The following is a 25862-nucleotide window of genomic DNA, read 5'->3' on the forward strand; positions in this document are numbered from 1 at the left end:
AGGAGAAAGGAAAAAAGAGAAAAAAGGAAGAAAAAAGGAAGAAAAAGGGGGAAAAAGGAAAAAAGAGAAAAAAGGAAAAAAGGGGGAAAAAGGGGAAAAAGGGGGAAAAAAGGGAAAAAAAGGGGGAAAAAGGAAAAAAGGAAAAAACGAGGACAAAAAGCAAGCCAACGCCCCCGGGGGGGCATGCGGGCAGAGGCCGGGGGCGGAGGGGTCGCCCCCGGAGCCGGGCCAGGGCGCGCTCCTTGCCTGGTGCGCGCAGCCGGGGCGGAGCGGGGCGGCGGCACGGACGGCAGGGGGCGCCGTGGTGCGGCGGCGGCGGGAGCCCGGCCGGGCCCCGGCGCGGCGGCGGCGGCGGCGGCGGCGGCGGAGGGAGCGGGGAGGTGGCGGCTCCCGCCCCGCCGCTCCGCGCCATGGGCTGCCTCGGCGGGCAGCGCCGCAGCCGCAGCGGGCGGCGGGAGGAGGCGAGCGGGGCCGCCGCGGCGGCGCTCCGCCGGTGCGCGTAGGGCGGGACCCTCCTTCGCTCCCTCCCTTCCCTCCCACACGCGCCCAGCCCGGTAACTTTCCGGTACCTGTTGCCGCTTCGTCCCCGGTATGCGGAGCGCCCGGCCGGCCCGCGGGCTGCTGCGGCGGCGGCGGGGCGCGCCGTGATGGGCGGCCGGGAGCGGGAGCGGGAGCGGGACGGCGGCGGTGGCTCTGCCCGCGGCCGGCAGCCCCCGGCCGGTGCCTTCGGCGGCGCGGGGCGCCCATGCTCTGCTCCGGCTCGCCTCTCCGGGCACCCGCGCCGCTTCGCCGATGCCTTTCTCGGGCGAAGAGCGGAGCCTGCAGGGGATCTACAAGCCGGCGGCGCCGGCGGAGGGCAGGGCGGCCGGCGGGGCGACCGTCTGTACCGAGTGCTACACCAACCGCTCCTTCGTCTACGACGATGGCAGCGCCCACAGGTACCCGCCGGCGGGACGCGGCGCGGGGCCGGGGGCTGCCGGCGGGGGTCGGGCCCTGGGGGTCGGGGGGGTCGGGGATCCCCGGGGGCCGCCTGTGTCGCCGTCGTGGGGAGCCGGGGGACCGCGGAGCCCCCCGAGCCGAGGGGAGCAGCCCCTTCCACCGCCGCCGGGACCCCGCGGGGGGAGCCGGGCTCGGCCCGGCAGGACCCTCGCCCCGCGTTCCCACCGCCCTTCCCGTGCCCCGAGCCTGGAAGAAAAGTTTCCGTGACACTTCCAGGCCTGGTTTGGGGTCCCCTGAGAACGCCCTTCTGGGCAGCATCGCCTGGGGAACGGAGTAGTGAGAGGCTGCCTCGGTCCAGGGGATGCTTGGAGATCCCCGAGTTGTTCCCGGTCATATCCTTCATGGGAAAAGGGTGGATGCTGCCCCTCCGTCGTGCCTAGCATGGACTGAGGCTGTGCTCCCTGGTGTGCGGGGCAGGTGGTGGTTTAGAGGAGCTGGTTTGGCTGAGCCCCGAAGCCACCCCAAGGCCAGGGGACTAAGATGCACGCAGGCGAAAGGGCTGCGTTTCCCTAGGGGCATCGCGGCCCACGCTCCAGCTTTAGGCTGGTTTTATGCCAAAGTTATAATGCCCAGTACGAGGGAGGGGCTGTGGTGTGGAAGTGAAGAGCTGCTCAGAGGGGATCACAGGGACCCAGGGCCACTGTCTTCTTGTGCCCAGGCAGCAGCAGACGTGTCTCACGAGGGAACGACTGCTTGTTGCTGAAGTATCCCAGCTTTTCCTGATAACTCCTTTATGTTATCATCGCCCTGATTATATTTACTAGTGCGGCTCTTCTGGCTGTCACACTCACCAAATATCAGCTTAAATGAGCAAATGAAGCGTGTGTATCAATTCATTCTTGACAGATAAGGACCTTGGCCGGGTTTGTGCCCTGGGCTGGTCAGCTGGGGTTTTGTATGTTGACATCTGCTCGCTATCATTTGGGGAGACCATCTTTTATTCCTAAAAGCCTAGATGGCAAAAGAAGACACGGTCTATTCGGTGAACTCTCTAACTTTAAGTACATTGCCCCTGACTGGGTAATTGGTAAAATCCTTAAATATTGGTTCTTGGGATTAAGCCCCTCATCATTTCCCTCTGCTGTCCTCTCTGTCAGAGGCACAACATCCAGTGAGGTCAAGGTACCGCAATGCCTTGGGAACCAGGACTATCTAACTCCTGAGAACACCGTTCAGTTGCCTTGGGGACACCGGGGTGGCTGTGGAGCTATAGTGCCTTCACCAAACCCAATTACCTCATTTTGCAGCTGTACTCGGTGTGTTTGCAGAAATGACGTCCTTGAGGAGGTTATCGAACGCTTCTGTGTGTGGGGAGAGATCAGAGGTCAGGCTAGAGACGGCAGCTTGCAGAGGGTTTGGACTCCAACGTTACGGGAAAATGATGAGTTGCTCAGCTCAGACAGCAGTTGTTGCTCCTTGTTACTTACACTGCAGTGCTGCTCGGGCTCATTTATCCTCTTCTAACGCACAACAACAAAATCCTTGTCCAAAGGTCTTCCCCTCTGTCTCTTTCAATCTGAACAGAAGAGCTTTGTTTCCTAATTATTATTATACGGCTCGATGTGTTTCGAACCCCCTCTGGCTCTGGGGAGGTTGAAATGCCGTTGCTTTCCATGGCTTATCTTGCCTGCCTCTGCATTCAGCCCTTTTGCTACCCTTCCAGAGATATTGAACAAACTGGTTGGAGCCCTGAGGACTCGGCAGCTTTGCCCATAGCTGCCTGTTTCCCCAGCTCCAGCTCAGAGCAGCCTGAATCTCTAATGTGCTTTTCCAGTGCTGTTCAGCTGAAGAAGCAGAAAATGATTGTTGTAAAATGGCTAAAGAGAAACGTGCAGGAGCAGGCAGAGCAAAAAGCACCATCTCCCCCATTAGATGATCCCAGGGGCCCACTGGCTAATCTGCTGTGTGGTTTCCTCTTCTGCAGCGTGGACTGGGGGTGCGCGTCCCCTTTCAGTGCGTGATCATCCACATTTAACAACCTGCTATCACTCAGCCTCTGCCTGGTACAAGAGATTCTTCCTCCCCTCCCGTGGGTTTTATCTCTGCTCAGACCCTGCCCATGTCTGACATGGGGTTTGTGTCTGACGGGTGTGCAGTCCCCAGGGCAGACCAGGGCTCGGGAGTCCTACGCAGGTTCCTCGGCTTGTCTCCGCTCCGTGCTTCCAGGCGTATACTTGTAGCTGTAGGTGTGATGGCAGACAAGCAGACCTGTCACCAGAGGTGTGCGCGAAGGATGTGAGAGCCCGAATATATCTGAGCAGCAAAGATGTATAACATGTTCAATGTACCTTCTGCTAAATGTTCAAGGGGACTTCAGCGGGGCTGGCCCCATTAAAATAAATGGAAGCCTCAATTATCCCCTTGCTTAGCAAATCTAGAGATGGCTTAAAAGCTGTTGAAGAGAAATTCCATCTTCTCAGTTGCCCGAGTGTGGACACGTGTGTGTAAATGTTTGTGTGCTTTCTCCTGGCTCTCTTTATAAGGGCACAACGGTCCTGAAAGTCCCTTCCAGTTGGAAAGCAAGGGGTTAACTGTAAAAGCACTTGAAAGTATGTTTGGAGAGCAAATACACACTTCTGGCACCCAGAGGGTACAAACAGCCTAAATTTTACTTTCCTACCTCGTGGGAAATCTGGGTAAATGTTTGTACAAGGAGCTAGTCCGTCATTTAGGGGAATACAGGATTTCCTCCAGCCAGCACTGTGCTTCCTCTGCTTTGCCCATGTAAGGACACTTGGAGAAGAAGCAGTGATGGATGAGCAGCCATATGGAAGGACTCATGCAAAAATATCCTGCACAAGTAAGGGGGCCTGTGGGAGAAGCAGGGACGTGCAAGAGGAGACTTGTTTTTTCCATCCGCTACCTCCCGCTACTATGGCTTATTTAAGAAGAAAAAGGTGAAAGAAGAAGGCATGCATGATGATACCTGGAGAAGCTGCTTAGGAAGATCACATCTTTGTGTTAGACGTATGTGTCTTTTCTCATGTCTGTTTTTAATGTCTCTTACGGGAGATCTGTCTGTCTGCTAGACTGCACCGTGCTGCTTAGGTTCAGTGCTGCTGTTTATACTTGGAGTAAACAGTCGACGTCCTGTGCTGGGCGGTGTGCAAGTGCTTGAGAAGCCGAGATTGGGGACTGGAGAGCAGCATCCAGAGAGACCGGTGAGCACCGCTGGCATGGCAGCTCTGGACGTGCTTACGGAGTGCCAGCTGGAGAGGGCTTGGCTTGACAGGGGCTGGGCTGTGGTGGGGTCTGTCTTCAGTCCTGCCCGACTGGGCAGCCGGGACAGATCGTACTTTCTGGCCCTAGAAATCATGGCAAGATTTGGAGCAGTGGCAGCAAGGTTAAAAGTGCCTATGGGCACCTTCTGCTGCTCTGGTCAAAGCCTCTGAGTCCAAAGGCAGGTGTTTGCCTGCTGTCCTTGCTGAACCCGAGGTGATCGGTGAGTTCCCAGGGCTGTGTCTCTATGAGAGGGCTTGGAAAAGTTGATCTGAATCCATGAAGGATATGAATAAAAGAAAAAAAAAAAGCATTGATTAAACTGGATTCTTGCTCAATGTGAACACTCTCATCCAGACTTGCGTTGAATTTCCCATGTCTTCTCCTGCTACACTTCAGATGTATCAAATGGACTGTCTCAGTTTAGCACAAGGATGGTTCCTGCAGCTGTGAGCCTGTTGTTGTCTCTTAAGTTTGCCATTTTCTGGAAATGAATGGGAAGATGCTGTTTTGGCAGAGCTTGCACTGAACCAGACTGTGTAGCTAATTAATAACCAGTTCCTCCAGGCAAGATTACTAGCTTAGACATTTATCAGCTTCCAAAAAGTCAGCCTTGTGGATTGCAACAACTGTTGCTCTGGCTGCCTGTGGGGATTCTGGCCTTGCTGTTCTGGGAGAAATTGCAATAGGGAGCCATAAAACTACAGGGCCAAACACCCTGTATTTTCAGAGTGTTTATGTAGCAGAGATAAGGAATTCTGCTCTTGTTTTTCTCAGCTGATGAGGAAAGAGAAGCATGCAGCTCTGGCAGGAGTCTGAAATTGGGGCTTGACAGGGCGGTCAGCAGGTCGTGCTGTGAAAACTGCCACAGGAGAGCACCTGCCAGCACACCTGGGTCAGTGGGAAGAGGTTTTGGGACCCCCCCTGCTATTCTGTTTAACAAAGGACCCCCGACATGCTGAACGTCCTCCTTAGAAACTGCCATTGGGTTCTGGCATGGCTGTGTCACCCTTCGCTGGAGAACAGCAAAGTAGGTCATCGCCTGTCCTCAAGGCTCTTTCTGCTCTGCAAAAATATTTACAGCATCTATTTGAATCCTCCCAATTCTCCATCAGTGACCTCTTCCTGACCTCCACGCCTGGTTCCCAAGTGCTGCACGCAATTTGTTTTGGAGCTTGTTAGTGTTTCTCTTGCATCCATGCCAAACTGTGCTGGAGTGTGGAACATCTCATTCATCCTTCTTATGAATAAAAAGTGGCAAAGAGCCATACTAGGTCTGAGCACAGGTGCCACTGGCCTGGTGTCCTTTGCCAGTGGCCGGTGACAGGGACGGAAGGCAGGTACAGAGCGACCCTTCCCAGGGCTGTACTGCTGCAGCCCGTCGGATCGGGATCCTGAGCTGGAGGTTGTAGCCAGCAGTTGTGCTTCCAAGACGTGCGTGGATTTCTTCCCTGGGATTTGCCTGGTCCCTCTTGAACCCATTGGTACTTTCTGCCTCTGTAAGAAGATGTGAATTCACTGATGCAGCTGCTTGTTGTGAAAACGTGCTGCTTTTCCTCTGAGCCTGCTGCCCTGTGATTTCCCTGGGTCCCTACAGCTCTTGTGATGTGCTTGCTCCCTGGTCGTCTGCCCTGATTTCACCTGCCTTTCATCATGTCTCTCTCCAGGCTAAAGACTCCTCCTGATCTATTTAGTCTCTTCTTGTACAAAACACTTTATAATCCCACAGTTATCTCCGTTGCCCTTCTCTGTGCCTTATCATCTCTGAAGAGTCCCCCCAGAAGTGTGTGTGGCTACGCAGTGGGTTTATCTGTAGTATAAGAGCATCTCCTAATGTTTTGGGTTTTGACCACCACTGACAGTCAGCTGTTGGCTTTGTGGAATTACCTACCGTGACTTTAGCTCTTTTCTGAGTGCTAATTTGCAGACCTTCTAGTGCCTGTGCAGGAAGGTGATTTTCTCCCCTGCCTTTTGGATTAGTTGGCATTTATTGATGCTAATTTTCGTCTGACATTTTATCATTGGGTCAGTCGGTGTTGCAAGATCCTCCTGCAACTGTTTACAGTCAGATTTAGGTTTGACCATACTGGATAATTTGCAGTCATCACCATCGCTTCTGAATCCATGGAACAACAGAGAGCCTTGTGGGACCCCATGGAAGGTGTTTGCCTCAGCGTTCCCCTTCTGTTTGTCTCCTGTCTTCTAATCCAGGAGACATCCCTCTCTTTGTCCCATTGCATCCTGGTCTGGCAGGGTTGACAAGCCTGCCGCCTGGGGTTTATTTCTGTAAGTCTTTGTATCCTTGAACAGTGTGAAAAGACTCTTCCTCCTCCCACGTCTCTATTATTTTCTGCTTTCAATAGAAGGGAGTGTTCTGCAGGGGTCTGGAGCGCAGAGAAGTTTCTTCTCCATGCTTCATCCCTAGCAGCTTGTAGCAGTTTGGGGCTGTGCAGAAGGGAGAATTTTCCCAGCAGATCATTAGCAAGAATTAGCACTTTTCTGATCTTGCAGCCTTTTTCTTTTTTTTTTTTTTTTTTTTTTTTGACGTGAGCCTGAAAAATACTGGGCACTGGCAAATTTGGGAGAGGGTATAACAGCTTGGAGTGAGGGGGAGTGAGACACCGCCAGGATCGTGTGCTGTGGGATACCAGATATGCTCCTGTGAATAATGATTCTGGAGAGTAACGAGCTCTGCCTTGAGAGCATCTCCTTGCTCATTCTGATGAGAGCTGGGAACAGATAGCATTGTCCTGCTTGCAACCGGTCATCGACCAAGATGAGGGTTTTGGCTGGTTCCCAAGGTGGAGAGGGTGACATTGGTCCCAGGTAAGCTCCATGCAGGAGGGGAAGCCCCAGGAAAAAAAATGGATTGGGCAACAGCAGGAAGGCAAAGGACTTTTAAGCCTCGCTTTAGCTAGAGGTGAGCTTTTCTGTCCCCTGGGCTGGAGGAAGGAGGGCTGCCGTTGCCTGCAGAAGGGTAACTGTGATGGAGTATTAGGATTTGTGGGGACTAAGAAGAGTCCTCGTGGGAAGATTATAACTGGCCAAGACCCACTTGGCTTTCTGGCCTTCCTCATGATGCCAGCTGCTGGAGCAGGGACCCGTGGGACAGCCGAGGGGTAAGTCTGGGTGGTGAGCGTAGCTGCACTGGGATAAGTGATACCTAACGGCTGTGAATAGAGGAGTGGCTGAGATGTAGAGACTTGCTGTAGTGTCGGTAGGAATTATATTCCCCTTCTTAAGCAGGTAATAGTAGAGGGTTGGCTATTGGCTCCAGGAACAGAGCTGGAGGCTGTGACAAGTGAATTGCTCTCTTTTTAGTCTAATGATCTGTCTAGGTTTAAGACTTTTCACGGTTGGTTGGCATGAATCATGAGCCTGGTGTTATCCCTGTGTGCAACAGCACCCTGTCGTTAGAGGCTGGGTGATTTCTCAGGGGACCCTGGTGTACACAGCCTCCGAAAGCTCCAGCGGGACCATGGGGCCTCGCAGTGAGGGATCGTTTCTCACTTCCAGCAGTCCTTGTCACTTGATTTCTTGAGCAGTGGGGATGATTCTGCTTTTAAATGAACTTGCATGTGCTCCCAGGCCACCTTGCAAATCCAATGCTGTGATGAGAAAAAAAAGGGTCATGTCCTTGCTGGGGCAGGGCCGGGTGCTCTGGGAAACCTGCTCCTCAGCATATAGCTCCTACAAGGAAGATATAGTTTAATGTTGTAATCCATAAATATCCCTGGAGATCGCTGGGTCAGGAATTTCCCGGCAGGGTTAGTGACCTTGGCTCAGCAGGCTGAGTGTGTTTTGGGTTTGTCCCTCCTTCTGAGGTTGTTTGTGACCGAGATGCTGGGAAGAGTGCTGTGGGTGCTCCTGAGCCTGTTCCCGGTGGGAAGGGTCGGGCTGGATGGGTGGCCGCAGGCAGATCTCAGCTGGAGTGTTGTGCCTGTCTTGTCCCTGGGTGCAGATCGCTGGTGTAAGTGGTTTGCTTCCAGTGGGGATTTGAATCTTCACCTTTGGAGGAAGGCGAGGGAGTGATGTCCTGCCAGTCCTCCTGTGGCAGGAGCCCTCCCGGCTGCCGGAGCGAGACCCTTGGAGACCCTTGCCCCAAGGACGTTGGGATGGGGAGCAGAGCTGTGGCCTTAGGAAAGCAGGGCTTGGTATGTTGTGCTGTAAGTGATCATCCGAGCTAATTTGCACTCTATTTGCATATTTACACAATAGACTAAAACGGTTGCACATGGACCATTATGTTCTACTGCCTGGCTCTGACGGAGTACAAGCCTGGCTGGGTGCTGTTATTACCCTTGCTGTGGAGATGCGGCTCTGGCACTGAGTCAGCACCGGGGTAAGGAGGTGTCTGGTCCAGCAGGTCCTGCTCTGCCCCGGGCACTGCCCTGCTCTCCCCCGGGCACCGACCGAGGGCCTGTTCCTGGCACCGCTCTGTTCATGCGCTCCTTGAATTCCTCTTTCTGGTCTTGCCTGGATGGCTCTCCCAGGCAGATGGTACGCTCATGTCCCCGGTGCTTGGCACAGCAGGGACCTGTGGGTGACAGACACTGCTCATGAAACCAAAACCCCTGAGAATTCAGTGATGCCTGGAAGCTACTGGGCTTGGGAGGGGGAGCCCAGGCTGGTTCCCTGCACTAGGCACCGCAGATTCTTTCTTCAGCTTTTTCTTTTGGTATTAGCTAATATTGCCAAGCAAAGATGAGGAGATAAGTGCCTTTTCCTTCCAGGAGGCTCTTTGAGAGAGGCTGAAGCCTGTTTGCTTCCAGAAGTTGGGGGGATGTTTTTTGAATTGCAGCAATGTCTACAATGTGCTCTTGCTAAAGGACATGGGTTTGGGGTTGCTCTGGGTGGCCCTTGGTGTGTGCCTTCTCCTGTGCTCCTCACCCCCTCCCCACCAGCCCTTCCCTGCCATCTCCAGCCTGTTCTTCGTCCCACATGGCTGCAGCTGCCTCACAAACCTCTGCAAAAGGGAAGGATGGGATATGCAATTCCAAAACTAAAATAGCAAGGGTTAAACTGGAAACTTAGGGCACATGTAGAAAGGGCTCCCAGGGCTGCAGGTGTCCCTTCTGTCATCTCCCCACCATGGCACGTATCTGTGCCTCTGGCAGAGAGGCAGGGAGTGGGAGTGCAGGGGCTGGCGTGGGTGGTCAGGAAGGCACTGGGAACAAGTCGGTGTGCTGCAGAACGAGGTGCACGTCAAGAGATGAAACCTGGCCACGTGCCGCCGTCTCGCTTCACCGGCGTGGCAGCCCCAGCCCAGGCTTGAGGAAAGGGAGCCGGTCCCCTCACCTGCGGGGAACCAAGGGTGTGTAGGATGTGCTTCCCCTCCCTCCTTTCTCCCAGTGTTATTGAGGCTTTGCAATCACCAGGCACATCATCATGACTTGTTTACCTTTGCTTCTGCTGGAAACACCCCTAGCACTGCTGGGGCCCTCCCTGTAGGATGCTCTTGAGGAAGGGGCTGGCTGCGGCTCGCTCCTCCCGGCTGCCTTGCCCTTGGCAGGGCTGCCGATGGATAGCTTCACCGGCCTCCCGGGTGTCGGGGCTGGAGGAGCTGAGCTGCCTGCCTGTGCCACTCGTGTGCTCGATGTGCTGCCTTTGGGATCAAAGAGGAGTGAAAAGACTTCTCAGCGGGGCTTTGCCTTCTGTGAGTTTTACCCTGTTGTACAGAGCATACGTGTGCATCAGGCCAGAAGGGAATGGGGAGTCGTGGGGCTGAATTGCTAATATGGGGTTGTCTAATAAGAAAAACAGCTCTGGACCTGGAAGGTACAATTTCTACTTTTATCTTCTAGAAAATAGCATTGCCAGTGGGGAGAAGGCTTGTGGAGCTTTGCACTGACTCACGCTTCCTGTTCATTTTCAATGTGAAATACACAAAATGCTAATTTTTCTGTGAGGCCTGTGGTGCTAAATTGCCCCCGCTTGTTGAAAGCAAAGCGATGGATGGATTTGTCACAGGGCTCAGCAATTCTGCGGAAGTTTTGAGCAACAGCAGCCCCTGACATGGACAGTCTGACTGTCCATGGAGTTGCAAATTTGGATGCCGGAGTTTAATCTGGGAGACTGAGCACTTCATATATTGTGTGTAGATATATATGTGTGTGTGTATGTGTGTTCTGCAGCTGTCGTACCCACAAAACATGACTTGGGCCAAAGCTGCTTAGAGTATCTGGAAATCATGACTTGGATGTTGTGATGGGCCTGTTCACATCCCTTGGAGCACTTTAAGCTCTTTGAATCAAAAAGCATTAAATCCACAACCATCGGACAAGTAACAAGAAGCTGACAAAACAATTAAATGAAATGGAAGGTGGTTGCGTGGGGATGCAGAAGTGTTTGTGAAGTAGAGAAAATGATCTCATTAAAGGAAATAGACACCCCATCTTTCCCTAATTCCCCTTTTCTGTACCAAGCTCAGGGCGTTAGTGCCTGGGACTTTAGTGCCAGTCTTTTTAGCTCTTTTTCATACATTATCAGAGAGTAACTTTGCAAGTTCATTAGTTCATCGTTCCTGTCCCCCTGGTTTGATGTGTGGGATTGCCCGCAATAAAGGCTCCTTTCACATGGTTGTTCCACGCAGATGTGGCAGGGGCAGGCTCTGCTCACACAGCTGGCAGCATTTGTGCTTCTTGTTGATTATGTTTAAGGTTGGGAGTCATTCTGATGGCAATGATTTATCACTTGGTCGTGGGGCTTGTGCTTAGAAAATGGAAGAGATGTTTTTAATGTAGTTTTGGGGGGAAAGAACCCTACCACTTGGCCTGTGCGTGCGTTCCTCCCCACCATGGCTCCTCGCAGAAGGCCATTCAGGCCACACCTTGGTGTAGAAGATCCTTCTGTGGCTCTGGACACATCGTCTGGGTTCCAGGACTGCTGATCAAAATGAATGGCATCAATGAGTCACCAGGTGACCTCTGGGGAGGGAGAGGGGATGGTGGGATAACAACCTGGGGCTCTTCCTCTGACAAGCTGAGACGTAACCGACAGTCATGTTAGCTGGTGCTCACAGGGAGATAAGGAACATGCGCTGCTGAGGCGGTGGCAGAGAAAGCGGCTCTGTGCCTGAAATGAGCACCCAAACTCCTCCATGAGGACACTCCCATGGAGAAATCCTGCCCTGAAGGCTGCTGAGGTTGGTGTCTGGGGAAGGGTGATGCCGAGCCAGTGTGCGAGGCACGCCTGTCGTAGGACCTAGCCTGCACGTGTGCGTGCCCACGTGTGTGCAGATCCGCTGCTTTCCTTCGCTGCATGGTCTTTGCCCTCTCCTCTGGCTGGGCTGTGCTGTGCTGCCGTGCCAGCTCGCTGCCCCTCCTTGCCAAGGGAGCGATGCCAATGCCTGCAGCAGTTGCGTGTCGCCGGCGCGGGAGGGGGGATGCTGTCTTCCAGCCCGGCTCTGGAGACCGAGCATGCGTCTCCCCACGCACTCGGGCCATTAGGAGACCCCACAGGGATGTCACTCAGAAGGAAAAAACAAAAAAAGAGGGGGGAACAACTGTAACCTGGTAACCATAAGAGCTGTGGGAGGAGAAGCAAATAGAAGATGATTGTATATATTTTAATAAATATAGAAAAAGAAAGGGCAGAATTTCCTGTATGGCTTTGTTCATCAGAGAGGCTCTCGGAGCCTGGCAGCAGCTGAGCTTGCCTTCACTGATGGACAAGGGGTGCAGGGCCAGACTCTGCAGCCAGGGCTGGTGAAACACCATGGCAGGGAGGAGAGGACATGGCAGGGTCCTTGCTGTCTTGGGGCAGCCTCGCTTCAAGAGCTCTCATGAGAAGTATCCCATCCCTTGAGTGCAATCCAGACACTGTTGCCCTACAATGAGTCTGGGCCAGCAAAGAGCAGCTGGAGTCTCCCGCCCTACCAGTGCCCGGTTGCTGCCCAAAAGGCTGGGTTTAGCCTAGCCACGGTGACGGCCAGGTTGGCTTTGCCTCTCTAACACCAAGTTGTGCTGCAGCCCCACGTATCTGCCAACAACAAGAGAAAAGTCAGACCCTGCGTCTGACTCTTGCTCCACCATTGCTCTCAGCCCAGGGCTGTCCTTCCCATCCTGGTAGAGGTGACGCGGCAGCAGTTGGCTGCGGTGTTGCAGTATGTGCTCGGTACCAAAGCTTGAGGAAAGGTGGCTTTGCCTGGGGAGGGGATGTTGAGATTGGGCACAAGGTACTTGCTTTCCTGGCTACACATCCCCAGACATCCTCCTGGGGGAAGGATGGAGTTGGGACAGACAGCTGCCAGCAGGACCTTGTGTCTCTGGTTCCTTCTACAGCATGGAGTAGTGGGAGAGGAGGGATTTAGACTGTAGGTTATGCAAGAATTTGCCGAAAATGTAGGTTCAGCTGTTTCTTCTGTTTACGCACCCCAGCCCCTAGAAGGAGGAGAGGAAGGGCATTCTGGGAGGGTCTTCAATAATTTTTGGTGCCGACAGAGCAGGATGTGTCACTGAGAGCTTTGGAGCTTCTGATGGTGCCTGCAGGTCCGGGCAGTTTCATCACGCAGGTACCAGAACGTAGGATTATGTGATCTGTTGATGACCTCGGGGCAGTTTGGGCTTGATTCGTGGTGGGAAGCAGGAGGATGCTCTGTGGTTTCTGTGGTGCATACTGTGCAAGGAAGAGGAACTTTGGTTGTGTCCTTCCTCTTCTTTGACATGTATAGTCAAAAATAATAACAAAAATCCTAAACTACATTGCAACAAGCTCCCAGCCCGTGGAGTTTCCTCTGAGGCAAAGCTGCCTCTTGGGTGCTGGGAACCTGAACAGCCTCTGACGAACTCCACAGGGCACGCGTGTCGCAGAGCCCCCACGGCCAGGCGCAGCCCCAGCCGGCACAGGCAGATGCGTGGACTGTCACTGGTCTTCTGCCTGCATTTCCAGTCTCAGGGGATGGTGCCGTCATCAGCGTAGCTTTCCTGTGTGCCCCGGGTGGAAATACAGCAAGGGAAGAATGTGATTGCGACCAGCCCACGCGTGAGAAAGCTTACCGAAGAAACCCAAGGTTGGTGCAGCTCTGAGGCTCCTGTTAGAGTGTGCTCCAAGGGGCAGCTGTGTTTGCTAAACTGGGATGGTGAATGTGTCTAGCTGCAGTTTAACGGTAGGAGAGATCAACGGGGAGATCTGGTTTGGATCACACTCGGCTTGATCTCGGTTCCCGTGTTTCCAAGAGGCTGAGCAGTAGGGTGTCCCCCTCCCGGCGTGCTGATCGCTGCCGGGGAGCTGGCCAAGCTGGGGGAGAGACAGTGTCGTAGTGAGAAAGTGGAATAGTGTTGAGGTTTCCATATGCTGATTACAGCGTGCATTTTTAGTGGTACATGGTTCTGGAGGAAGGAAGGAAAGGGAAGATAAAAATAAAGCTGCAGTCCTGTATTTAGCTATAAACCACTTTGGGATTATTTTTTTTTTTCAGTAGTATTTGAAGACTATGCAATAAACAAGCTTGTTCATGAATTTTTTATTTTATACCACTACTGCTTTGAAGAAGTAGCCGGCTTGCTGTGGCATTTCTATAGCTCAGAATCCCTATGTTTGGGCAGAGAGAAGGGTTGCAAATTCTCCGTGCCAGTGTCAGATCTGTGTGCAGTGCAGGAGCACTTTTTTCTAAGACACTGATGTGCAACATATCTTAAAGTCACTGTGTAATTGATAAAGATGTCTTTATCAAATAGGTGCATGCAATATTTGTCTTACTGAACCTTCATTCAGAATAAACAAATGTGCCAAATTTTAAAAATTCTGAATGATTTCATATGCAAGAATAAGTGAGAATATTTAAAAAATGTAGCTGCTACTGTGGATGGGAGAAGAAACTGAGATGCAAATACACAGCAGAAATTGCGTTTCCAGAGATACTGATATAATTGGATTTTACTACAATTTCTTAACACTAATAAAGGACAGTGGTAAATATTTGCTTTGTTTCCTGAATCTGACACATGATCTGAGGCCAAGAGAGATAGATTAATTGGGTTTGAAAAGAATCATGTGGAGTTTAAAAAAAAAACAAACCACACCCAAACCCCAAAAGACAAGTGTTTGACATTTGAAGAGGATGGTTGTGTATAGATACAAGTGTCCTTCGCTTTCAATGGGTGCAAGATAAAAGTGGATCTGCCTGCCTGGACCTCGGGCAGTGGGAGCTGTGGGGAGTATAAGACGGGGTGGTAGCTCTGTGTGAAGGTGCCCTTTCCACACGGTAGTCAGTGTGTCCGTGGCTGTGCAGCCGTAGCGCTCGGCCTTTCCTCCGGGAAAGGAAACAACATGCTCCTTTAAACAGGCACTTAATAATCAGTGGAGGTTACTGTGTGTGGTGGTCTCCTTCAAATGCAATTATAATCGCCCACATTTGGAGTCAGGCACCTGGGTCCCCACTTTAAAGTATGCATTATAATAAGAGAGTGGATGATTTTTAAAATTTCTTTTTTCTCTCCCTAAAAGTCCAGTTTTTGGATGCTGTCCTGGCCTCACAGCAATAAGAAATCTCAGCTGGGCTAGAACTTTGCTGGAGGTGGCCTGGAGAAAGTATGCTTTTGGCATAATTTATCATAGTTAAGCTCTAAGAGGAAAGACTTAATTGTGGCTTTTTTGTAATTAGATTTATGTTAGATCCTCCTTTGCAGTGTGAGCTAGAGATGGTCAGCTAGCTTCTGTGCTTATATCCGTCAATCCAGAGGGAGTCCTTGAGTTGACAGGAGTTTGGCTTGATTTCTCTTAAAGACCAAGTTTTGGATCAATGTATATCATAGAATAACTTCCCTGATGCCCAAGGCCCTGCACAGATGCATTACTCGGCGCAGAGCCTCGGCTGTGGTGTGAATGTGGCAGCTAAAAGGAATTGAAAATCTCTGGAGGTATAGAATTAAGTGGCAAATAACATCAGTGAAAATCATCCGAAGCAGTGAGAGTGAGCTGTGTTGTCTTCTGGGGCTGTGTTCAGCAGAAATTTCACATGCTGGTTGCTCTTCCAGAAACTTGGGAACAACAGCTGATCAGGACTTTGGAACCTGGTCAGCTGGGAATTATTTACAGGGGTTTGAGTTGTTAAAGGTAGAAGATGGTCTGAGGAGCCTCAGATCCCATCTCTGCAGCCAGCAGCAAAACCCCTAGATGTCTGCTTATTGCCAATTTAGTATTCAGCTGTTTGAAGCTCTTTTGCCTGTATGTAGCTTAGGCAGTATGTACTGGAGGCAAAGCTGTGGGAAGGTGGTAGGAGTGGGTTGGAGAGGCTGTGGGTGAGACCCTTGGAAGTACATCTGACAGGAGTTGGAGCCTTTCAGCTATTTGCCTGCCTCACTGTCCAAAGTTACATGTGAGGGACAAAGAATTAGCTCACTGCAGAGGCACCACGTCCTCACTTCCAAGCTCTCCCGGTCCTTCCCACTTTCCACAAAGGATCTGTGAAATGGGAGTTCCTGTCATGGCATGGATAAATTTCACTGGTGAAGCCAGAACCCAAAGGATCAGGACCTGTGATCTTGCCTTGTGTGTCTGTATACTGGCTTTACAGCACTGGATGGCTTTGTTGCCTTGTGAAGGGAAGTTTCAGCTTAACCCTGATCTGCTATAATTAGTAGCTCTAGCTGACATGGGGAGCAGTATCGTACCCATGTTCTGGTTGGTAAATGTGGTTTGAAAAAGGAGACTAAAGGCAAGCTCTTAACCCTCTGAAATGATAGTTTGAGAGCTGGTTGAGTTTCATCTCTTTTCTGTGTGGCAGGGCGGACTGCATGTAGCTGGTCATACACAGCTGTCTTTGTCTGAGCAATCACCTTGGGTCTCTCCCAGGCACTGTGATCCCCCCATCCCTTGATCAGAGGCATCAGAACGCCAAGGGATGGGTGATATATCCTCCCGGCCACGACACTTGGCAGCTGGACAGATGACTGACTCATCAGTGTTCGCGGTTTCTCATTTAATACTGGGGCTGTTCAGATGATTTAAGTGCTGGCAGTCCGGAGAGGAGGTTGTGCTTCTGCTTCCAGCACCGTTGTGAAGCCATCGCTTTACCTGCCTCCCATCCATACTTTTCTTTGCGGGGGGAGGCTGGGGGTGGATCTGGGTTTGGTTGTCAGCTGTAGATCTATCTTGCGAGTGGTTTTATTTCTTCCTGGAGATTGGGCTTTTCCATTGGCTCCTTTTGCTCTCTGGGTTGTTTTTTTTTTTGGTTTCTTTTTTTTTGTTTTTTTTTTTTTTTTTTTTCCTGCTGAGGAGCAAATGTCCTGTGCACCGCGCTGCCCTGCGCAGCGGGCTGCGGGACGCTCCGGGGGACCCTGCCCACCCCGCCGGCCCCTCGCCTGAGGCCGGCCGAGCCCCTCGCCACCCATGCCCCCGGGGGGAGCGCTCTGCAGGGGGGGCACCGCCGCCTGCCCCGCAATGTAATTGCAGCCGGTGGGCTGCCAGCCTCTCCCGGCGCGGGGGGGGCCGCGGTTCGGGGCAGCGCCGGGCTGTGCGTGTCGGGGTGCAGGTTGCGCGGAGCCGGCCCCGGAGGAGGTGCCGGGGCGGGGGCGGGCGGCGGGGGCGGGCAGGGCAAGGCAGGGTGGGCCCCCCCCCACCCCCACACCCCCCCCATTGCCGCTGCCCCCTTCTCTCCCGCAGGCTCTCGTCGCCCGGCGGCTGCGGCGGCGGGGACGGCGGCGGGAGCCGCAAGAGCGGGGTCATTCTGGACATCGCCGCCCTGAAGATGACGGAGCTGGAGTCCGAGGTGCTGCCCCTGCCGCCCCGGTACCGCTTCCGCGATCTGCTGCTGGGGGACCAGTCCTTCCAAAGCGACGACAGGTTCGGGGCGCACCGGTGGGGGAGACTGCGGGGTTGTGGGGGGGGGAGCGGGGTGTACGGGGACACGCACACACCGGGAGCGGGGTAGGGAGGGAGACACGTACCTGGGGACGCGCACTCGCCGGGAATGGGGACACATACCTGGGGTTGGGGACACCTACCTGGGAGACAGGCGGACCCCCCCGCTCCGGGTGGGACCCCCACGCCCCGAGGGTGGGTGGGGGGTCACGGAGCTCTCCGCGGTGCTGAAGCCCGCCCGGTGCGGAGCTCTCCGCGGTGCTGATCCCCGCGGGGCGCGGGAGCTCTCCGCGGTGCTGACGGCCGGTTCCCGTCGCGGCGGCCTCGGCGGGCAGGCAGAGGCTGGCGGGCGTTGGGATGCGGGAGTACTGGGAGTCCGCGGGCACTGGGATGTGTTCGCAGGAACCAGTGGGCGTGCCCGGGCGAGGGGGCACTGGGGTGTGTGTGGGGATGTTGGGGATGGAGGCCACGGGGATGTGTGTGGGCATGCCTCGGACAGTAGGCACGGGGTACGTGTGGGTGTTCCAGGGCTGGTGGACATGCTGGAGCTGCTGGGCGTTGGGAGTCGTGGGTATACTGGGCCAGCAGACACTGAGATGTGTGGGTATGCTGAGCGGCTTGCTGTGTCTGGGAGTCCCATCAGGCGCTGGCAAGGAGGAAAAGGGACCGCTGTCTGGGAGATGCATGGGATACACCTGGTGAGGTGAGGGACTGGTGAAACTCCCTGTTAAGCCATATGCAGAGTTTGGGCTGGGCGCATACATTTATTTAAGAGGTAAGGCTCATCCAGCCTGTTCTCAGAGGCTGTCTTTGCGGCCGGGGATGCTGATGGGAGCAGAGTGACTCTAAAGAGCTGCTGTGGATGTGGCACAACTCTTCCTTTCTTGAGCTGCCTAGAGAAATGGCCTTTATGGATTGAGCACCAAGCCTGCTATTCCTGGCTGGCTGGCAGGGATTTATTACTGGGTTGAGGGGGCTAAAGCAAAAGGAGGAACGCCATGAGTGGCAAGTGAATTCCACGAGCAGAGCAGTTAGATGAAGAGGAACAAGAACAACCATCCCTTCAACTCTGTTCATATCATAAAAATCAAGGAGCTACAGTGCTAATGGGGAGTCAATAAGATTGTAATTCTTTCCCACCAATTAATTGCATGATGTAAACAGAGAGAGCTGTAACTCTTGTTGAAAAAAACCCTTCAGTTGCTGGTGAATTAGCCTTTGCGTAGCTGCTGTGTATCTGGTACACCTGCATCGAGGCTTTCGTGCATCTGTGTTAAAAGGTAGTTTCATTTTTTTTTATGCATACCAGTGTCATACAAAAAAAAAAAAAAGTGAATTTCCGTTTGAGAATGTGGGATTTACAAATGTTCTAAATAAGCGTTCCTAACTTTTATAGCTGCATAAGAACTGATCTTTCTCGAAAATAAGTCTGTGATCCTCAAGATTTTAAAGCCCAGATTTCCTTAACAGGCACTTAAACATTAATATAGTTTTGTGGCATCGGGTGAGAGGCTGATTGGAAATTCCAATGCAGAAAATGTTTGGATTTCAGAATGGTTATGATATGGCTCATTTGGATAAGTTTAGAGTTTTAATAGTTTCCATATTTAGGTATTTGAATGGATCTGAAATACAGAAGATGACAATTGCAAATTGTGTGGGTTTTCTGCATCTCACTGGTATACCCCTTAATCTTCATTTTCATCTAGATATGAGTGTTTCTGATTCAGAATCTCTCTTTAATTTTAGTGTGGAGATACTAAATTATTTTGGTAAATTCATTAGCCTTATTTCTCAAGTTATCATTGTTTCACTGGCTTTATGTGCTGCTGTCTTTAGTTGTTTGACTTTCCCCTTCATCTAGAAAATATTGAAAACTTCACAGTGTGTTTGGGAATGCAAATCTATGAGCGCACATTTGCTATTCACATATAGTCCTCTTGGCTTCACTGGGAGTTGAGGTGGGCCACTGCCATAGGCTTTCAGAAATGTTGCCATTAGGCCTCAGTTTCAGTCCAAGTCATTAATGATACTGGGACCTTATAGATGAAGCAAGGTCACTGGAGTAATTATGACTACAGATTAGTCTGTTCCAAACCAACTGAAGAAGGAGCTGATTTAGGCTAGCAGAAGAAAAGCAGAAAGCCTTTTTGGCTTTGCTGTGCTTATAAATACCAAGCAGCTCAGAGATGTGCTTTGAAGCGCTTTGTTACAGCACTGACAGGACTGTGCTGAGTAAAATTCCCCCACGTAAACAGTATGGGGAACTGTGAATGGTAAAATAGAGCTCATTGGACTTATGTCTGTAACACTGAAAAAACTCACCCATAGCACTAAATACCTCATTTATTTATAAAAGCAACGCTAAAAACATTAGCGTCTCAAATATGTGCTTTTGAAAAACTCCCGTAGAATAATAGTGTGCTGATGAAAGTGAGGAGGTTTCTGGGGTCAGTGGAAGGCTGAAAGGATGGCAGGGTGTAGGGGAATCCAGGTTTCGCTGCTTCTGGGGAATTAGAACCGCTTCTGTTAGAGATGTATTAATCCATCCTCGTCACAGAGGATGCTGAGGAGACACCAACACTGGACTGAAGTAAGAGAATGAGGTAATGCTGGAGCTTGAGGAGACGGGAGCTTTCTGGAACAAGTAGATAATTAGAGAGCTGTGGTATGGCAGGAGGAGAGAGTGTGTCCAGATAACCCACAGAACTGAAAGAACTAATCAGTGAATATGAGGTGGAATAGGTAAAATACGCTGCTCCTATTTTACTTTTCTTTTTAAAATGTGAAAGGTGAAGACAGTCAGTCTAACTAAGTAAGGCTTACTCTTTGGCAGGTAGACTGATTGACATGAGAATTAAAATAATGCTTTGAATGTTGTGTGGAGGATGGTAATAAATTAGCTAGGAAGCAAATAGGAAAAGACTGGCTGGAAGAGAAATGGGGGAGGTAAATGGATTTGTGCAACAGAGAGAGAAAAGCCTAATGACAAGCAAATCTAGAGTTGTCAAATGGAAGTGCTCCTTCCAACATCATCTTATTCATCTTTGGAGCTCACTACCAGGAGGCATCTGGAAGACTTTGGGCTTAGCTGTGTTTGAATGCAGTGCAACTGTATTTAAATACCATGCTTGACATTTTTGCAAGGCAGGACTTTAGGTTATAGAAACAGGATTAACAGTCATTCAGCTCTAAACTTCCAGAGGATACAAACTGCAGTCTCGGGGCATAAATCTGACTAATGGGGACGGGGAGGTAATTTCTCCGCTGGGGAGAGAAGGTTCTTTTTGGGAACGTTGAAGTTGCCTCAGTTGTCTGACATAAGTCCTGTCTGGTTTAGAAGTTTCTTTCCCTCTTTTTGGAAGGTTCTGTTAGTGTCAATACTGGGAGAAAAAGAGATCTGTACTGCTCTCTTATGGCAGTATTGCATTTCTTATCTCACTGATGTTTTGTTGTCATGAAAGTATTCAGAGGCGCTGGAATATAACTGTAAAGGCAGAGTTTAAGATGTTGAGCCTGCAACAAAAAGAAGGTGAAGAACTGGGGGCATGAATACTCCTTGTGCCTGGCTGCCCTTTCATGTACTTGGCACACGACTCCTCCGGTCATGGAAATCCTCTGTGCAATGGTACCTGTGGGTGTCAGAGCAAGGCCAAGGGGTGCTGCTGGAAGGGAGAAGGAGCTGAATGCAGCATCCCATCAGTGCTGCAAGTTTGGGCTCTGTAAGGAAGGCTTCTGTTCTAAAGTGATACTGGTATTTGCTGATTAAAGGCAGCTGAGAAAGCACATCTGCTGAATTGATAAATATTGTTTTATACCACAAGCTGTGGCATCCCTTTGATCTTTGCTGTCCTGACTACGGCAGTTTTTGATCTCCTGCATTCTCTTTTCTTGGACAGTGCTGACAACTGAGTTGGGGCATGTATAAAAAAAGCCCATAAATAAAATTAAACTGTATCGTGGAGAAGTGCCATTAGGATCTTATTTGTTGCCTGATTTAAATAGTCTGAACACTTTCCAGAAAATCGTTGTCAGAAGCCACAGTCCTATTTACAGGAGCAAGAAGTAATGGATGTCACTTTGATTAAGTGCATTTTTCTGAGGCTAATTATCAGCAAAGAATCATTTTGATGGATGAGGATGTTTGGAAAAGCTGCCTGTGCAGAAGAATTCAGCAACATCTTTATAAAAATTTTATTATCACCTGTTTCAAATCAAAGATTTTTCAGATGTTGCATAACCAAGAAGAGAGAGGCTTGTAACAACTGGGGCGAATCCTTTCAAGTTTCTACTTCCAGGTTAGATAGATTTTGAAAACTTCTTTGGCTGTTAACTGACATCTGGTCCTTGTTGCTTGAATTTGTCACTGACTGGTAGCTCTAAATCATAGGTTGCATTATAATTGGCACAAGCAAACTGGAGTGCTGAAATATCAGGCTTGTAGGATCTTATCCTTGCAGTTTTCATGCTAACATGCCCTAAGTGACTTCCTCATCAAATGCATTATTACATTAATGGATCTGAGCAGTTTTGTGTCCCTGTGTCAGGATCCTTGAATATGTCTGCAGCTGAATCCCCACTTCATTGCTCTTTGATTTAATGGGCAATTTTCCTCATTTTATATGGAAGATGCAGATGCTAATTGGAAAATTCCAGTTTGTATCCAGAAGTTAGAGACAGTTATTTCTGTGAGGGTGAGGTAATTGCCAATATTTTAGGTTCTGGACTGCAGTGTCTGTTCAGGCTGTACTGTCTGCGCTTGTGAAGGTTTGTACCCAGATTTAGGAGATCCAGCTCTGATGCCTGCGTGCCACAAAACTCCTCTGGCAAAGGCTCTTCATCTCCTAGCAGTTTGATCCCTTGCTTGTGAAAGTGGGATGAAGGTATTTATTGTCTAATACCCCTTCCCTCAATAAGCGTGTTAAGACCCCGTCTCCCACCAGCCCTGTGTGCAGAATCTCACAAGGGGCGACTCAGTCTCAGTTGCGATGCCTGAGCCCAGCTCCAGACCAAGCAATAAATAATGCTGGTGAAGGAGGTGGGATCCGAAACAGAAACTGAGGAGTGCCAGTGTGACCACTTGAATCGATTCTCCTCTGCTTTTGCCACCTGGCAAAGCAAAATCAAAACACTTATTAATTGGATTAGGCTGTTTTCCTGAGTCAACACTTTGTCAGAAAGTTTCTGTCTGACAGTACACAAACAAGTGTGTACTCCCGAAAGCTCAGCCAGCCTGCGGCAGTAAGCCCGCTCCCGGTTGGAGCGACTGCTGCTCTGTGTGGGCTCCTGCTCCTGAGCCAGGCAGCAAGGCAAGTCGGGCAGGTGACAGATACTGGTGTAGCTCTTTCCAAAGTAGATGCCTATAGCTCTGCTGTGCCAGCCAAGGCTGGGGACAAGATTGAATTCAGTCCCCAGGTACCATCTAAGTTGTCGGAGAAGCTGCCGGCCAGGAGCCTCAGAGCTTATGGGGGGCAAACTGGACACAGGGCGCTCCTCCGACGGGGCTTCTGCCTGCTCTCTGAATGAGTGGGCAGGGGTGTCCCAGGGACCAGGCATCTAGCAGGGCTCTTCTGAAGCACGGTGCCTTAGGTCTAGACTAGCAGAGCTTATAGGAGTGTAGGGAAAAAGCACCTGGGGCAGGGTGTTGGCGTACTTAAATCTGCTGCCAGTCCCATTTGCCGCCTTACATGGAAGAGTAACCAAGAAGCCTGCGCTCCACAATCCTGGGTGGCCGGGTCCTCTCCAGCGAGGGTGGCTGCAGCAGGTCCTCTCCCTTAGAGGCAAACCCAACATATATTGCCACTGGATTCCTCAGCCCGGCTCCAGATGGGATATACTGGGGTGAAGAGCGTGTTGGAAGCCTGAGGCAGCTTCATGTAAAGCATTTGGGTTTTCCTGTGTTTGTAGATTTTTTCTTTTAATGATAGATATCATTCTTAATTGCGGTTTGCTTTTTCAGTTGTTCTGAAAGGCTGCAGTGATGAGTACTAACGCAGAGTCTTAATTGAAGTGCTGTTTGGATTTTTTTTAAATTGATATTTCCTTGTAGCTATTGGTGTGCCTTTGCATATTCATCTTAAAGCAGGAATGCCTGGACATCAGCAGAAATATTAGGGAGGTTATGAAAGTAATAGAGTAAAGAGAAGAAATGCACTTCTCTTATAATTATATCTATTATTCTATTTTAAAAAAAAGTCATTACTCTTTTCAGGGATATTGCTTTTACTGTCAGTAATGGACCTTGCTAGTAACGAAAATAAGCGCACACAGCAGTCTGGTGGAATGAGTGGAGGTGTCCCTGGGGTGCTGCAGTACGTACAGCTGTGCCCTGATGAAAAGGAAGAACAACACTGATTTTCAGTTATTTAGCGCAATTTAACACTACGGGCTCAAATTTCCATCCCTCCCTGGTGTATTTTCTCGGTTTATTTACTTTCACTTTGGTTTCTATTCAATTTATTGGGAGGATGGGCTTGAAAGGGAAAACGTAGTGTTTCAAGTTACCTGAGAGTACCTGTCCAAGTAAAGGGCAAAGCATGAGCAAGGGTGGCAAAGCACCATGTCCCTGATGAGAGCGGTGGGTGTAGTCCCAGCAGAGACTTACACCGCTTGAGGATCTGGTTTTTTATCTTACGTTGTGTGCAAGAGCAAAGGGGAAGGGCAGGGCCATGGGGAGGAGTGACAGTCCTCACAACCCAGCAGTGAGCGCTCGCTCTCCAGGTGCTCTGTGAGCTGGGCACGCTGTCAGGGGAGCACCTAAGTGGCTGATGTTGGCCTTACTGAAGGAAAATTAAACACACTGGCAAAATGAACATTTTTACTCCCCACGACCAGTTGTACAGGACACGCAGAAAGTCCTAACTGAAAAGTTTCCTGCAGTGAAACTGAAGAAATGGAGTGCAGAGTGGCATGAAAAATGTTGGAGTCTTGCATCCTACCATGGTTAACTAGGACAAATCTCCTTGCACATGTTCTTGGCGTGAGACTGATGCCCGGTGGGGACATCACTGGTTGGTCCAGCTGTTCATGGGCCTGGTGCACCTTTCTGCCTGGGGCTTCTTGGAGCTCCTGTGCTCAGATGGACGGCTGCTTAAACTTGCCGGTAAAGAGCAGAGAACAGAAATCACATGCGAGCCAGTGGAAGAAGCTTGGTCACATGCAAGATCTAGGCAGAGATCTACAAGGGACGTGGGTCCCTTTTGCACCAGGGAAGTATCATGAATGTGAGTCTGTGTCCACAGATCTGGTGAAGAAACGGTGATATTTGTCATTGCAGCAAAACCCTGTGTCTGCAGAAACCAATGGGAGTGTTGCTGTTGGCTTGAGTGAGGGTGGAAGGTCAGGCTGAGACCGAAGCTGTAACCACTGCTGTAGTGACAGTATGAGAAACAACTTGGCAGCTGTAGCTGTAATTGCAGAGAATGCATTAAATTTTTCTGCTATGTTTTCCCACCGCTTTGTCTCATCACAGTTGCATCTTTGTTCCCAAGGGAAATAATTTATTGCCATTCTGAAGGTGGTGCTCGTTCCTTTTCCTCTGCACAACCTGTTCGGTGACTGACGGCATGTAGGGAGCATCGGAGCTCAGGCTTCCCCCGCTCGCAGCCTTGGGGGAGACGGGGGCTCGACTCCTGCCGCACCATCACTGCCTTCTGCAGCCAGCCCTGTCCTAATGCCAGCTCTACTTGGGTGTGAGCTGCTCTTGCACAGACCCCTCTCTGGTCGTGGTTAAAGAGATCACAGGCAGAGCCTAAATAAATTGGTTCGTAAATCCCCCCCCCCCCCCCTACATTTTCCTGTAAGGCATAGCATCTCAGAGACTTCATTTTGTGGTAGACAATGCAGCAGAGGGGTTTAGAGAAGAACAAAAGGACTGAAATTTGGATCAAAACGTCTCTGTTTCTGAGAAGTTCCACCAACAGAGAGGATTAATTCTTTGTCTACTATTTTCAGCTCTGCTTATCAAGAGAGATGTGAATACATTTGCTTGCTGAAGCCCTGCAGCTAGTGCAGATTTCCTTGCCATGCTGCATTTGCCTCTGCTCCACTGCTACTTGCTTGGATCCATAGCAAAGATGTAGATATTAATTTGCAAAGAAAATACCTCATATTCCTCCTGACTGACAGTTCAGTGAATGGGTCATATGGGCACTGTACAAATATCTTGCCAGCTACCCACAGAACTGGGCTGGCCACAGTTTGCCTGCGAAGGGTTGGCAGGGCAGGCTGCTGGGCAGTGCAAGGCTGAGCAGCACCAGCCTCCAAGTCCCTGAATCTGGAGATTTCTGCTAGTATCAGTCTATTAATTTGTTGCACTGCTGCACTAAAAATAATTTTATCTTCCATTCTTTCTTATCTTTCAGAGAGTTCAGAGTTTAGATTACATTGCTATATGACACTTGGTATAAAATGCTACTGCTGAACTTTATCTGCCATCATGACCTCATTTCCTTCCTTTGTGGAGCATTTAGTTGCCATTTTAGCAAATTCACGGCTGGCTGTTTTACTGCAGGGAGATGATCGAAGTCCAACCTGCTGGAGAGCACAGGTCCCTGGGGATGAAGGTCTGTGGGGAACAGCAGTCTCTGCTCTCCTGTCCTGTCCCAAAAACCTTATTGCGGGTGTCTTAAAATCTCCCCTGCATAACCAGAGGGCTGGGAGGATGTTTCCAGGGTTGCAGGTTCCCTGGATAGGCTTCAGCATTGCCCCTTCAATTTTTCTAGACAGTAAATAATTGATAATGAAGGAGTTTGTGGTGATAGACTTGAAATCCAGGGCTTAAGTCGTGGTGGGACAGATAGGTTGTGGATGTTAGCACATTACTAGGAGATCAAAGTAAAAAA

General features: G+C 50.7%; 1 protein-coding gene across 7 annotated transcripts in view; it reads left to right on the forward strand.

The window, feature by feature from the left end:
- Window positions 1-369: 369 nt before the first annotated feature.
- The window catches only part of KCNT1 (potassium sodium-activated channel subfamily T member 1), an 89371-nt gene continuing 63878 nt past the window's right edge, over window positions 370-25862 (forward strand). For 5 of the 7 annotated variants that reach the window (XM_052815480.1, XM_052815483.1, XM_052815482.1 and 2 more), the window contains exons 1-2: window positions 370-938; window positions 16822-17001. In XM_052815480.1, coding sequence (XP_052671440.1) covers window positions 793-938; window positions 16822-17001 — 326 coding nt within the window. In that variant the 5' untranslated portion in view covers window positions 370-792. Of the gene's footprint in view, window positions 939-13142; window positions 13229-16821; window positions 17002-25862 lie in introns of those variants that run through there. The other 2 variants (XM_052815488.1, XM_052815485.1) reach the window with 2 other exon arrangements.

Source organism: Harpia harpyja, chromosome 19, assembly GCF_026419915.1.
Source record: "Harpia harpyja isolate bHarHar1 chromosome 19, bHarHar1 primary haplotype, whole genome shotgun sequence".
NCBI classification, from domain to species: Eukaryota; Metazoa; Chordata; class Aves; order Accipitriformes; family Accipitridae; genus Harpia; species Harpia harpyja.